General features: G+C 43.0%; 1 protein-coding gene across 5 annotated transcripts in view; it reads right to left on the reverse strand.

Annotated features, from left to right (window-relative positions):
- The window catches only part of LOC125771134 (diacylglycerol kinase 1), a 73,672-nt gene that overhangs the window by 10,855 nt on the left and 48,851 nt on the right, over positions 1-13,966 (reverse strand). For 4 of the 5 annotated variants that reach the window (XM_049441480.1, XM_049441483.1, XM_049441481.1 and 1 more), the window contains exons 5-10: positions 7,996-8,206; positions 7,724-7,894; positions 7,452-7,634; positions 6,582-6,704; positions 2,621-2,745; positions 2,185-2,293 (exon numbers count right to left, since the gene is read on the reverse strand). In XM_049441480.1, coding sequence (XP_049297437.1) covers positions 2,185-2,293; positions 2,621-2,745; positions 6,582-6,704; positions 7,452-7,634; positions 7,724-7,894; positions 7,996-8,206 — 922 coding nt within the window. The remainder of the gene's footprint in view (positions 1-2,184; positions 2,294-2,620; positions 2,746-6,581; positions 6,705-7,451; positions 7,635-7,723; positions 7,895-7,995; positions 8,207-13,966) is intronic. The other variant, XM_049441485.1, reaches the window with a different exon arrangement.

A 13,966-nucleotide genomic window follows, 5' to 3' on the forward strand; every position in this document is an offset into this window, starting at 1 on the left:
AAAGGCCAGCAAACTAACGCATGAGTATAAAATTAATTTCGATAGTACTCATCATCCCCCGTGGCGTCGATAGCCGTACCAAACCAAAAAAAAAAGGCCACAAAAATAGATTCACATCAGTCTCTGTCACTGGCTCTATCGAGTGGTTTGCCTCGATGGGTGGCTTAGTAAGGCACTTCGTCGCATGATGGATGCGTTTCCCACCCCGCCCGGCCCTATTGTTTGGTGGTGTTCATTGACCCGATTTTTCAGTGGAACTGCTTTTCTTCCGTTTGTGCTGAGATGTTTACGGATGTTTCTCCGACGGTGGTGGTGGTGGTGGTTTTTTTTTGCAGTACTGACGGATGGCATTGGCAACCACTTCACTATCCTTTTATGCTTGATCGTATCGATTTACCCGAGCACCGAGCAAGTTGTAGCAAAGCCAGCTACTGCAAGCCACAATCGTATTAATCCGGGGTTCAAAAGCTCAGGAACAAAACAGTCACAAACGGATACGGACAAAGAGAGCAGCGGCCAAACAGTGGCAGTTTGGTTTCAGGTGACGAACGAATGCCCCTACGAAGTCCTTCTCTCCTTGCATTTGTGGCGTGCAGAGCGTGCGGATAAGATGACAGTGTTTGCTTTTTTGCGAGCTGATTGATGACGTTACGTGGTAAAGGCGAAGAAACTGTTAGCTTTGCGGTTGCCGATTGCATTATAGCATTAGGATGGGATCGTTTCCCCAGCGTCAGTGGGTTTTTCGGGGGGAAGGGGAAGGCATTAGCGGTTGACGGAATTGATCCCTTGGGAATGGGAACTAACCGAACACTTCGAGCACGAGCTTTTATCACACAAAAACGACTTTATCCCGATTGAGCGTAAATGGGGGAGGGGTTTCGTTCGGTGTAGATGCGTAGTGGATTACACTCCAGAGGTTTTCGCACCGACCCCGCAAAGCTGCCCCAAATGATACCCAGCAGTATCTTCGTGTACTTGGGCACGTACAGGAAGAAAAGCACCGTATGCTTCTTGCACCGATGTGCAACACTGCCACAAACGAGAATGGAGCAATTAAGTTAAGTGTAGATTAGTATCCGTACGGCTCGCACGTAGCCCAACACGGAGGTGTTTCGTTCGTCGCTCGGTGGTGACTGGATAATTGATTGAATTATCTTTGCCCGAGGTTACGATTTGCGCGCCCAAGGGGTCGGTCCCGATCGGCCATAAGTGGCGATCATTAACGTTGATGCCTTAACCATTTTACACACATTGTCCGGTTTTAGACTATTTGAAGACTTGTTGGTGGTGGTGAATTTATAGCTCAGTTCATAATAAAACATCTCTTGATAGGAAGTTCGAAAATGAGTTTCAATTAAAGTGGATTAAACAGGAGAAAACATGAGAAGATGAGGAATTATTCTTCAACAAAAGATTATCAATTTGTGCTGAGTAGAACACAAACTTGTAATAAACCTCTAGAAAAGAATTGCCGACAAATTCTTCCTAAACAACGCACAATTTCCCATAGTTTTCCACCACTAACGAAGCTTTTAAACGACTTAAGGTAAGATCTTAACGCTCCTTAATAGAACTTGCTGCGACAACAAACAAATCAAGACGCCATTTACCATCTTCAACTTCGCGAAATAAACAGCAAAACATCGTTGCACAGGAGCAAAACAAAAAATCTCCCCCACCCCCTGGTGTGCACCTTGTCAAGCTTTCCATCATTAAGTTCCTCGTTCTAATAATCTCCGGTGCGAAAGCATAACAATTTTAATTGGACTCCGGTTCCGGTAAAACGGTCGGTTAGAAGATTCGCAAGCCTCATTTGCAGCCCGATTTTGCCCCCCCCCTCCCCCCCCATTATCTTCTGCACGCCATTAGTAACGCCTCGTGTAACGGGCCCGTCCGGTGGAAAGTTACCGACTGGCGGTGAATGTCCCCGGACGGTTGTTTGCTTGGCAGGATATTTGATTACATACTGTTTTGCTTCCTGCATTGGTGGTTGTTTTTATTTTTGTTTTGTGTTTTGATGTTACTGTTTGTTTCGTGGCCTAGCTTTTTATGTCGCTACCATCGAGGGTTTTTGTGTTTTTCGTGGAAAGCAACAAAATGTCGCACACACTGTCTGTAGCTTTTGTGAAGTGTTCTAGGAAGTGCATAATATGGCCTACCGTACCCATGGGACTTGTGGCTTACCGAGAAGTACCAGCAGCGGGATCGTTGTCAGTCCACCACGTTGCCATTCTTCCAGCGAAACGCACCCATCACCATCGTAGTCAATCTCCGTCATCATGTCCTGTAGGATCTGTTTTTAGAATTTATACCGAATTGCGTGCCGAGAAGCAGCATCCGCGGCAAGCAAACAAAATTGAGAGAGAGAAAGGGAGAAAAAAGGAAAGATAAAAAGAAATTAATCAGTAAACTGTGTCGGTAACTGAACGGCAACGCTTTTCCTGGTGAAGACAAACAGAAAAACACGGTGGATTCTATTTATGATACACTTTTATGAACTAGCACCACACTGTGATACCGGCTAGATTCCGGAAAATGCCACGTGCACCACGAACGGTCAACATGGCGAATGCTTCCGGATCGGAAGCGCGTGCAGGTTGGGATTGATTGTAACGCTTACCGGCCGTAGTTCGGACACGTCCCAGCCGAGATATTCCGCTACCGACATCATCTGGTTGACGATTGCATCCGTTTCGGTCGTGTCGAGGACACCATTTCCGTCCGTGTCGTACAGCCGGAACATAACTGCGAGCAGAATACGGTAAACATTAGAATAATGCAAACAGTGGAAAATGTTTGTCAGGATAGCAAGTGTTCGGCTAGGCGTGAACGGCACTTGACAAAACTGATTTTCTAGGCTCCATTTTTAATTAACAAAAAATAATTCATTTTTATGTTTCCATTGCATTGCAAGATGAATGGGAATTTATTTCGATTTTACCATCGTTTATAATACAGATCAATCAACAGCGCATTAAACTTTGCTGCCCAAATGCATAACAATAAGGAACAATCAAACCAATCTTCCCTCTATCATTAGTATGATGGAATGCTGGGGCCGTTTTCTTTTTGTTTCCACAAGCGACACAGCAAAAACCTAGCCTTTGGAGGGTGTGTTTTGAAAAATTGAAACGATTTCGAAAATAGCTTATCTACCGTAATGTTGGTCATTTTTCTTAAAAGCACCCATCTCCCGTCGAGAATGCCATTTGTTATTTGTACCATATCCACACACACAATTTGCACGGCACACAGCAAAAGAGCACAGCAGGCAAGCTGTCGAACCCAAAGTCACGCGGGGGAAAAAAAACTGCGGAAAATCGTATCCCGAGTTGACCCTCCGGTGTGGTGTACCATTACTGCTCGACAATCTATTGCTCGGGCTAGTGGATCACCGAAGGATCTTGTGTAAAACCCTGCGATGAAAATACATTGCCTTTTGTTTCTTGCCGGCCTGGGGCTTTTGATTGAGAAGGTACCGTTGGCATGTTTCTTGGGAGGTGTTTTTCTTTCCTGCGGTCCCGGTTCGTATGTTTATCGTCTTAGGTACTGTGACGGTTTGCCATTTGATATGAATCGGAAATATATCTATAAATAAATATTATGAGAAAGGCTTTCGCCAGCAACCGGTTAGCGTCTTGACGAATGAACGTACCGGATGCGGGGACGGGGATTCCTTTCGTGGGAAGCGAAAGGAAGAAAAAGAGTTAGCAGAGACCGGATTCATCCTATGATTCAATGTTTCTCTGTGACCGCCTACCCGATACCTTTGCGGCTAACGTGAAACCGGTTACCGGTTTATCGTAAGTCAACGGCGTTTATCCATCAACGAATAGACGGTAGGCACTTATGCGCTCAAATGGAAAATTGATCGACCATGAGCAGATGGAGGTGATGGAGGTGAAAACCACTTGCCTTGGTCGGCAAATATTTCTTTTGCCTTCGTTAGATCGAAGCGCTGTTTTCACACATCCAAATACAGTTCCTTGGTCAATGGATGAGATAAAACAGAAAAGCGAACATAAAACCCATCGGCAAAAATTAGTGTTGCTATAGCATTCGCATCCAATGTTTCTGAGGAATTGATGGAGCTAGATGTGGATGGAGGAAACAGACGATAATGACGTCCTTACGTGGGATCTGGAAGAAAGGAAGATACTTTGACGTTTTGTTAGTGTATGAGAAAATCGACCCATGTCATCGTATTGAACATTGGATGCCTTATTTTACCAACAAAAAACTACCATTTCCATCCCATACTTGCTTCAAAATGGAAGGAAAAACATGTTCAAATTCTCCGGTCTTTGCACTAATGTGAACTGATATTTAGTAGAACCACAAGCTATGAAAAGGACGATTCAATACGAATGTTTAATCGTTATATCCTGACGGCAATGCTTTGAAAGTTTCCCTCCCAATATAAAAGACAGAAATGGAAGATGTAGACGATGGACTTTTCTCTTCTCCGAGACTTTATCATGTTCATTCCGATCAATAAGGCGTATATAATAACAAGCTATCTTCGCATTTTTGTGTTTCTCCCAGAGTCGATAGATGTTGATTGAAAATCGTACAACCATAAGTTATACATGCAATCCGGACTCATTACTCAGACATGATCAAAGGGAACTATATGAATACACAGAAACTGGTGCTTGTTTTTTCTACTGACTCGGACGTTAGGAAGTTATTCCTACATGAACTCTGGTTGAAATAAAAAAAAAAACCACAGAGAATATCAGGATGCAAGAAAATGCTAGTTGTCCAGCTTTGATTGTTTATCGTTGGTCAAGTTACCGCAACCCGTAGACACCATTCTTCTCGAGTCCACAAAAGTTCTCCCGAAGCAAAAGGATCACTGTAGTAATAGATTCTTTCGGAGAACAATGCCAATAAAGGTTGTACGAGGGATGGAAAACTTTTCCCCTAGACCGGACAAACTTATGTAGCGGTTGGTGTAAGCCTTGGAGGAATTTTTCCTATTCTACATGGACAATCCTCTAATCCACCTCTATTTCCTCACCCTAGTACTTACACATGCTTTCGGGTAGCTTCATTTACTGCTTAATCAAACGCCTCGTAGTTTTGGGCGAGTTTGAAGAGAAAATTCAAACCTAGTGACATAAAAAAAAACTTATCGAAAGTAAACCGAAGACGGGTGTCCTTTGTGAGTACAACATGCACTATAGTGCGACCAAGAGCATCGAAGTCATCCGACTGGATTGTATGCAGCAAAGTGTTGCGTGCCCATAAATAAAGCAATTCTCTTATGCATGTGCGACCGGGCCGGGTTGGATTATTGTTTCGGTCTTCCGAATGGGACAAAGTCTTTGCTTTCATACCACACCAAACGAAGTGGCTGGACGGACAGGACGTAAATGTTGATGATTGCCATTTGTATGGTAATGGGGACGCCTCACAGCCAACGGGCGCTCGCGAGCATTTCGTCGTATCAAAGGATTACTGAAGCACTCTGTTGTGTGCTATTTATTTTCTCATGATCCTCTGCCAGCGACGTCTGAGTGGATTGCAAAGCTAAAAGAACTTTTTCGACTCTGTATGTTTTTTTCTTCTTCTGTTTCTTTGTTTTAGTTTCAAACGGGAGCTTTCGGTGCTGCTTTTTATAGTTTGCAAAAAAGCCAGTTAAGGGAGTTTGCAAGTTTGCAGCTGCTATTTTTAAGGATGTCAAATGTAGAAAAATAAACGATATTTAAATTCTATTGTTTTTTTTTCGTTTGTCTTTGCAGAGTGGATTGCAGAGCTCAAGCTAACTTTGCAATTTTAGTGTCACTTAAGTACATATCAGCTAGTGAAATATGTCTAGATGGAAGAGGAGGATGTACAACTTTCAATTTATAATTATACTTCAGGGCAAAGTTTATTTTGTAATATTTTTGGTTATGATGAAGTTGGCTGCAAGTAGCGTTGGGTCAAGTAGCTCTTTTGCAAGAGCGGAGCGCAACGCTCTCGCTCTCTAAAGTGTGCTTGAGGTAGCTCCACATGGAGCGCTGCACACAGCGGCGATTCCTGCGATACTGCTACCTCTTTTTCCCGTGGGCTGTGCGGGATCACCCACAATAAGATGAGCGGAGCGATTAAAATACCTCCTTTGCTCTTGACCCACTAGCTATAGCCTTATAAAATTTTCAAATTTTTATAATTTTTTTTTCTGATTTTTTATTCCTTTTTTAATTTAAAACATTATTTGAGTGAAAAGAAAATTATTTGAACCAATTGGCATTAAAATAAATCAATTTAATTTTTTTGCAAAATTTCTCAAAAAAACATAAGGGGTAAGCCTTATGAAATTTTCGAGTTTAAAATTTTTTGTAAATTTTTTTCTGATTTTTTATTCTTTATTTAACTTAAAGCATTATTTGAGTGAAAAGAAACTTATTGCAACAAATTCGCATTAAAATATATCACATTTAACAAAAGTGGCTGTAAGTGAACTGTGGCAAATGAAAAGAACTGTTTTAAAAACAAACGTTTCACATAGATACTCAGGATAGACTTTGCTCACAAAGGAATATTCTCGAACCGTTGCGAATCATTGAAATACACCCCTTTTGTATACTTACACTCCAGCTTATCCTCCGGCCGTCCAGCCTCGAGCAGCGAAAGATAGCAGACAACGTCCTTGAGCGGTACCTTCAGCAGTAACGGATCCAAAAATGATTGCTTTCTAGGAATCAGCCGTACATCTGCAACGGAATGAACAGGGTTCTTGGTATTAGCAATACACTTTAGACGCAGATAGATGAAAACTCCGTTCTCGATGACCGTGCGCTGGCTATAGGTATCGCAAGGTCGAACGGCAGGAACGTGTAGAAAAAAGTGTAGAAGTTAAATCCCTGCCGTCACGTCATCAACTCCATCACGCTCGCCGGTCTTGTTGACCGATTCCAGGAAATTGAGAATTCACCAAAGCTCCCGGGCACGCTAAATTTGTTCGTGCGAACGTGCCTTCGGTTCGGCGAAGTTGATATAATACGCAATGAAGGTTGAATCACTAACAGGTAACGCATATGGGAGAACATCATCCCCTGTCGGCGGCTAAGCTGAGGCTTAACGTTCCAGCTCGGTTCCACTGTCCACGTCGCAAAAACCCCTTCTCGAATACTCTCCGCCCATCCGGTTAGCAAATCCGTATGAAACAGAATCGATATGTGAATTGACATGCAACAGGTAGCTTCTTTCGTTACAGTGGGTGAAATCAGAGATGAGTTTTTAAAAAGAAACAAAACCGTCCCAGCTTGAAGATTGACAGATGCTTTGTGCATTTTTCCTGTATGGCTGATTTTACAATCAAACCGGTGTTTGGACACCTGTCTTTGCTGGTAACCGATTCGGATTCGTATTGCTCCAACGTCCTTCGTGACGGTGGTCCGTTTGGTTTCGAAACGGTAGCGCAAAAGTAGGCCATCCGGGACGGGACGAAAAATATTTACCTTCTATGCGACAGTTGACGGAGTTGTTGCTTTTGCGCGACGAGTTCCGGGAAATCTGCGAGTGACTGTGCGAATGCGAATGGGAGGGACTGGAGTCGGCCGAGCGACGGAACGGTGGCTGCAGGATTGGTGGCGTACAGCCCATCGGGCTCGGCGTTACCGTCAGCATCGGATGGACCGTCCCTGCAAGGGGGTGCGAAGTAAGCAGAAGTGAAAAATGGCGCAAACCACAACCCATGGATCCTGTAGTGCGAAAGTTTTCCGGTACATACCACATTTGCCCTTGTTGCTACTGTCACCACCGCTATCGAGACCGAGATGGCCGAGCGACTGCAGCTTATCGGTCAGCCCGTGTATCCGCTCGACGAAGCTGTTCCGCTGCGATTCCTGCGATGGTTGCGGTGTCGGAATGTCCACGATGCTGTTCAGGTTCGGGATGGAACCTGGACGGAAGGTAAAGCACGAAATGTTCATCATTGTTTGCCGTTGCATATGAAAATCGAACCGAACCGAAAAGTATGTTGATGCGATCTTTGCACTTTACCTCGATTATGGGATGTTACTGGCGCACAGGCCGCATTGCTGCTAATTGCCGCCATTTGACTGAGGGCCTTCCCATGGCTGTGCTGTTGCTGCTGTGCCTGGTAGAGGGCCGGCTGCAGGAATGATATGAACAGGTGCTTTGACAAGTCCTCCGGTGTTTCGCAGTCCAGAAACGAGTCAAGAAACTTTCGAAACCCGTCATAGTCGATGTCCTGTTGGGAGAGGAAGCAAGTGTTGGTGAGGTGTCCGTTACAGATATCGGTACGATTTGGCACAAAGGTGAGGTGTGGTGATTTGGAAAAGTGTTTCTGGAAGGTTCTCGGAAAGGAATTGTCTGAAAACCCATGTAATGCTAGATCCAGGCGTTGAATATGAAAGTTCGTGAAATGATGCTGAAATTTTCGTGAATTGTCGACGGTATGTTATTTTGAAAATTTAAATTTTTCTCAAAAAAAAAGTCTGAAAAAAAATGGATTTGTTTATATAAAATATTGCCAATGGATGTACCTCTTTGAATGATTATAGCATTACAGAATAAACTAAATATTCTATCAAGTTTATAACCCATAGTTTTAAGAAAATTTCTCAAAAAAAAAATAACCAAATTACATTAAAAATTGAAATTGGTTTCTACAACTTTCTATGCCACTTTAAATAATCCCAACCATTCCAAGCATCTTCCTTAATGCCAGTAAAGAGTTTGCCAGTTTTCCATTTCTTTATTGCAACGTACCAAACCCAACCCCCCCAAAAAAACGCTTTCTTTTGTGTCTTTTTTGTCAACACGCTTAGGTTGTTTGTGACAAGAATTTTTATTCTCCTTCGCATCACTTTCACAGCTATTTCAATTAAGTGGTCGTTTTGTTTTTTGTTCGCTTCTGTTTTGAAGGACCTTTTTTTTGCTAGCTGCCAAGGGGTGTCATCATTGCAAAAACAAGATTAACGAGTTTGAGCCACGGTCGTACGGAACAGTACGAGCGCTGTCGTCCCGGTAGAAGAAGAGCATTGAAAAAGATAAATAGTCTTACGGGGCTTTTAATGATATTAGAAACAGTACAAGTTTTGTAACACTGCCCCAGTTAAGATGCTGGTCGCTGGATTTGTTAGTCACTGGAGGATGGAATAAGCAATTTGTTTAAGTTCAATTTTATGTACTGGTTCGATTAAAAATAAGTAGCAAAGAATTGACCGAAACATGCCTTAATAATGCCATAAAATATGTTTTTAAAGAAACAATATGCCTTTATTTTTAAAAGCCACTATGTAAATCATTATAAGAGGATTTCAATGTTGCATTATAGAACAGATTTCAATTTCCAATCGGTGGACCCATTTACTGCAAGCCACACTTATCAGCAAGCTCTCCCGACAGGCTTGACTTTCAATAATCGCACTACACTTCAATCTGGGAAGTTTGTGCGGTGCAGCATATTTCAGATTTTACCCCCCAAAAGGCATAATCGTGTACACGGATTGTGCCCGAATATGTGGTCTGGATACGTGTCGTCGTTGGGAGTGCCTTTCACGTATCCACAAAACGTACCATTCTCATTAGAACTGTGTGCACAACCCGTACCCCGTTGCTGTTTACCCTTTGTAGGTCATTTTTTTACCCCCCACCACCCACTTTATGCACAACGGGCTCTATCAATCAACAAAACCCACGTGTTGGGACGATGTTTTGGGATAGATTGCACTACAGGAGAGGGCCGAACGCAAAAAGACACCAGGGGAATCATTCCGTAGCTGAAAGATGCGGGGCTTTTAAGCCATAATCTCCGGACTACTCAACGTATGATTAGTATTCGTCGAACGTCGGCGCTACCGGCGTCGGTCGGTGGTTAGCGGCGGCAAACCGAAAGCCAAAACGGAACGAATAACCTTCCGGATGCGCGATCACGGAATTGGGACGGAAGGGAAGCGGAAAGCGCCTTTAGATATTGCTTCCGACAAAACCGACAAGATGAAGAAGCCGAATGTTTAAGCCTCCTTGTTAAGGCTATAATCAAAATTTATTACCATGCTGTCATACCAGTGATCGTGAGGCAAAAAGTGAGCCAACATTATGGCACACCATAAGGTTAGGCGCATATTGTGCCGGCACGGTTCACCAGGCGGGTGTCGGATTTTGGGGCGGTTGGAGGAGGGGAGGTGAAATTTTCTCCGGAAACCCGCGACAAGCGGAGGCTACAAAATTGGTTGCCATCATCATTTTTCGTACAATCCGCTACAGGCGCCACATGAAACCCGGGGCACCCCGAGCGACATTGACATTTGAGTGGATAGTGATTGGAAAAATGGCTGCCGATAGAGCGAAAGCTTCCGGTATCGTCTTACACTGCCGGCTGGCATTAGACAGTAGTCGGTTTCCATTAAGCTTACGTGGTTGCTGACAGTGCTCAACCGCTTCTTACAGTTCACTTTGGTGGAAAAGTTAATTAGTCTGAAGTTATAATTATCAAACAACCGGGTGAGGGTGTAGGGATTAAAGGCAAAACTGTACCACAAGAGGTACAACCGGAACAAACGGGAACGAACACATGCGTCGGATAGTGTGGAAATCATCGGTTTGCCATCGGTTGCCAGACACTTTAGCCGCGGAAGGTAGGAAGCGTATCTCCGGGGGATGATGTCAAAAAAAGTCGTGTGGAAGAAAATTATAAAGTAATGAAATGTATTTCTAGTTACAATTAACTTGGCAATGACGCAATCTGCTAGTGACGTTAATAGGCAATTTTTCTGACGGTAAGGAAGATTTGTATTTTTACTTCTGCCTCCTTATAAAAAGCTTTTTTGATCTTTTTTTCAATAAGATAACTTGCCATTTTCTTTCTTAAAGCAAATTTCGATTTTCCATTGTTATTCTTTTTATTAGTTTAAGGTTTAAAATAGGATAGGGTCGTTGTTAAGCCTAATGGCGGATATATGTAATAATAAATAAATAAATAAATAAATAAATAACTAAATATATAAATCAATAAAATATACTAAGTACTAACTCATACTACTGAGCTTGGGAGATATAAACAAAACCATGTTGGGACTAAAAATATGTCAATTAAATAATATTTAAATATAACTTTCACATTTAAAGATTAAAGGAAACTTTCTCCTATATGGAAGATAAATATCTTCCATCTGCCGAAATATTTTGATTTTATTACCATTTTATAAGACATTACTTCCCTCCACATTGATCGCAATTAATGCCCAAAACAAACAATGTGAAGTTTATTTGACGTCGTATAAAATATTGTTACCATACGGCTCTCCACAACGAACCGGTGATGACCCTTCGCTAATACCCTTTATCCTTCCGAATGGTCTTCCGTTTTCCGCAGCATCGGTTAGCACTTGACGAACGAATCATCGAGCAGGTTCACACAATTCATGCGTTCGTAACGTTGTTTTGTGCTTGACGCACAAAATTATTGGAAACGAACCGAATACATCGCCAGCATCCGTGCTCCATGCATCGGCCAATCGGCCCATGCCTTGCACAACACAATCGTCTATTTGATTGCGGGTAAATTGGTGGAAGAGATGAAGCAACTTTCCTGTTCACTTTTACGCCATTTGAGTGCGTCGTATTTTGTTCCCCCCACCTTCCCCCGTTTAGCTTTTGTCCTCACGATGAAAGCGATATCGAAACAAGACTTTTCGGTGAGGCAAAGGCCGAGACAAATCATCAAACGTGTGTTGCGGTGGCGGGATATTCGGTTCGGAGAGAAACATCAGAAATATCCGCCCATTTTCACAAAAACCGTGCACCGAGGGAGGTGCGAGTAAGGATGGTTACGGTCAGGAGGGTTTGAATGATCGCCGTGAAGGATTTCATCATTGTCAGCGTATTGGAAAAAGCTATGGTACGCCATACAAGGGCTATGTGTGTAGAAGCTCTCGCCGAGCAAAGCCTGGAATGCTGTAAATGGAAGGTCCTTTCCAATCGTCAGCTGTTTGTGTTATCGTTGTTTTTCGTTTTTTTCCCCTGCCATGGTTCTCATTCCTTCTCACAAATCTTTGCCTGACTTTCCGGCTATTGACCTTCGCCGATTTCACGATGTCACTTTGATAGGCAGGCGCTGTGACATGGGATGCGATCCGATGTGAGCATAAAAGCTAACGCGAAACCGTGGCAAAATGCTTCCCGTGTTGGCTCACACGCACGGTTGATTGTTTTGTGCTGTGCTGCCTGCGCTGGAATCGGTGTGAGGATGAATCTGGCGGAAGGTACACGGGGGAATCAACTGTCTTCCGCTAAGGATAAACCGATTTACGCACCATGCGAGAAAACGAACCTCGGAATACACCATGTGAATGGGGAAAAGTATCCTTCAATTTCTTTCGCTTGTTCCCTCGGGGGAAGGTTTGTGTTTGTGTTGTGCTGAACTTAGACAGGGCGGGGGGGAAACACTGCTAAAGCATGTTGGGAACTACCGGAAGGAAACGAGAAGCGAAGCGTAGTTACGTTTGAAGTCAACACGAAAACCTTTTTCCGTCTGCGTGCCGTGAGCGCTCGATGGATTGACGGGCCGATTCTGGGGATGGCACCAGAGGGTCTATTTATTTTCGCAACATTATGACAATTTGTACCATCGTCATAATGTATCAAGCGGTTTGAGAAAAAAAATATAATTTTCAGGACATGATCTATTAGAAGAAACTTCGCCATTCTGGTGGGGTTGTAACCCTTGTTTGTTCGAAGTTTTTTTTTAAACAAATGTTGATTGAATAATGCGCTGTTTGTTATGTTTGTCCTACCCTAACATCATTTTTTTAAAGTATGTAAGTGTCCAAAAATACACACATTGAAATCAATCATTTCGTGATGATATCGGCGATCAGTTAAGAAAGGATATAAAATTGGGATTTAAAAAATATCAAGCGAATTTCAAGAAAATGTATTTTACTTTAACATTTCACACTTTGATACATTTTAGCAACATTACTTTCTTTCAAGCCCAGCATCAACCAACGACAGTGTCCGGCATAAAACCAGAAAAGCAATAAATTGTTAATGGCCTCAAAAGCATAAAGCATGCTCCCAAGACATTGTCTTCCATTTTTCGACCGGAACAGCAGACGTGGTTTGTCGCGGCCATAGGTTAAGTTGTGAATAATCCTTGCTTGGTCCCTCACCTATACGCCGGAAAAACCCGGATCGAGTGGATAGAGCGAGAGAAACAAAGGACATCCAGCAATGATGACGTTTGTTTGCCGCTACTAACAGATGGTAGACAAGCTTTCATCCCCTCCATTTTCTATCGTCCATTTGCTGACGTCATACTAGCCAATTCCATGTTGCAGTTTCATCGGGATAAACTGCTACCACGTTGACGTCATCGTTTTTTGGCGACAGTCCAAAATGGGATGCACTTGTGGCATCGAACTGGTGGTCGTTTGCAAACCCCGAACGGCACGTCCACAATATGCCGTTCGCTTTTCAACGGTGCGATAGTGCTCCGATGGTGAAAGAATGCGAGCAAAAGTTTATGTTTTTATGGGGCTAATAAAGGACAGCAGTTGAAAATTGTTTTGCGCCTGAAAACACCAGTTCGGTTCAGCGAACATAGCCTCACCGCAACCGGGCCGGAGGTTTTTATTGCATTCATCAACGTAGATCTGTTCAGGGTTTTGGGGCACTCAGTGGATGTGGAAGTTTTGGAAAAATTTAATCCATTTTCAAGCAATCTTGTTAATGAAGCCATGGAGAGTTCCAGCTTTGAATGAGGAGTTATATGCACTGTGGAACCATTGAGAAGCGTTATCAGCGCTGAAGTTGAGTGACGTTTATGTGGAAATTTGAATATTTTTAATTTTCGTACATGTGTACCAGCTGGTCAGAAAATGTTACCTCAAACTATGCCAATGTATAAAGAGATAGGAAAACACAGAGCAAAAATAAAAAAAATACGCCAAAAATGTCACATCACATCCGTGTGGGAAACTGGCGAAACAGTGCCCGAATGCCG

The sequence above is a fragment of the Anopheles funestus genome, chromosome 3RL (assembly GCF_943734845.2).
Source record: "Anopheles funestus chromosome 3RL, idAnoFuneDA-416_04, whole genome shotgun sequence".
NCBI classification, from domain to species: Eukaryota; Metazoa; Arthropoda; class Insecta; order Diptera; family Culicidae; genus Anopheles; species Anopheles funestus.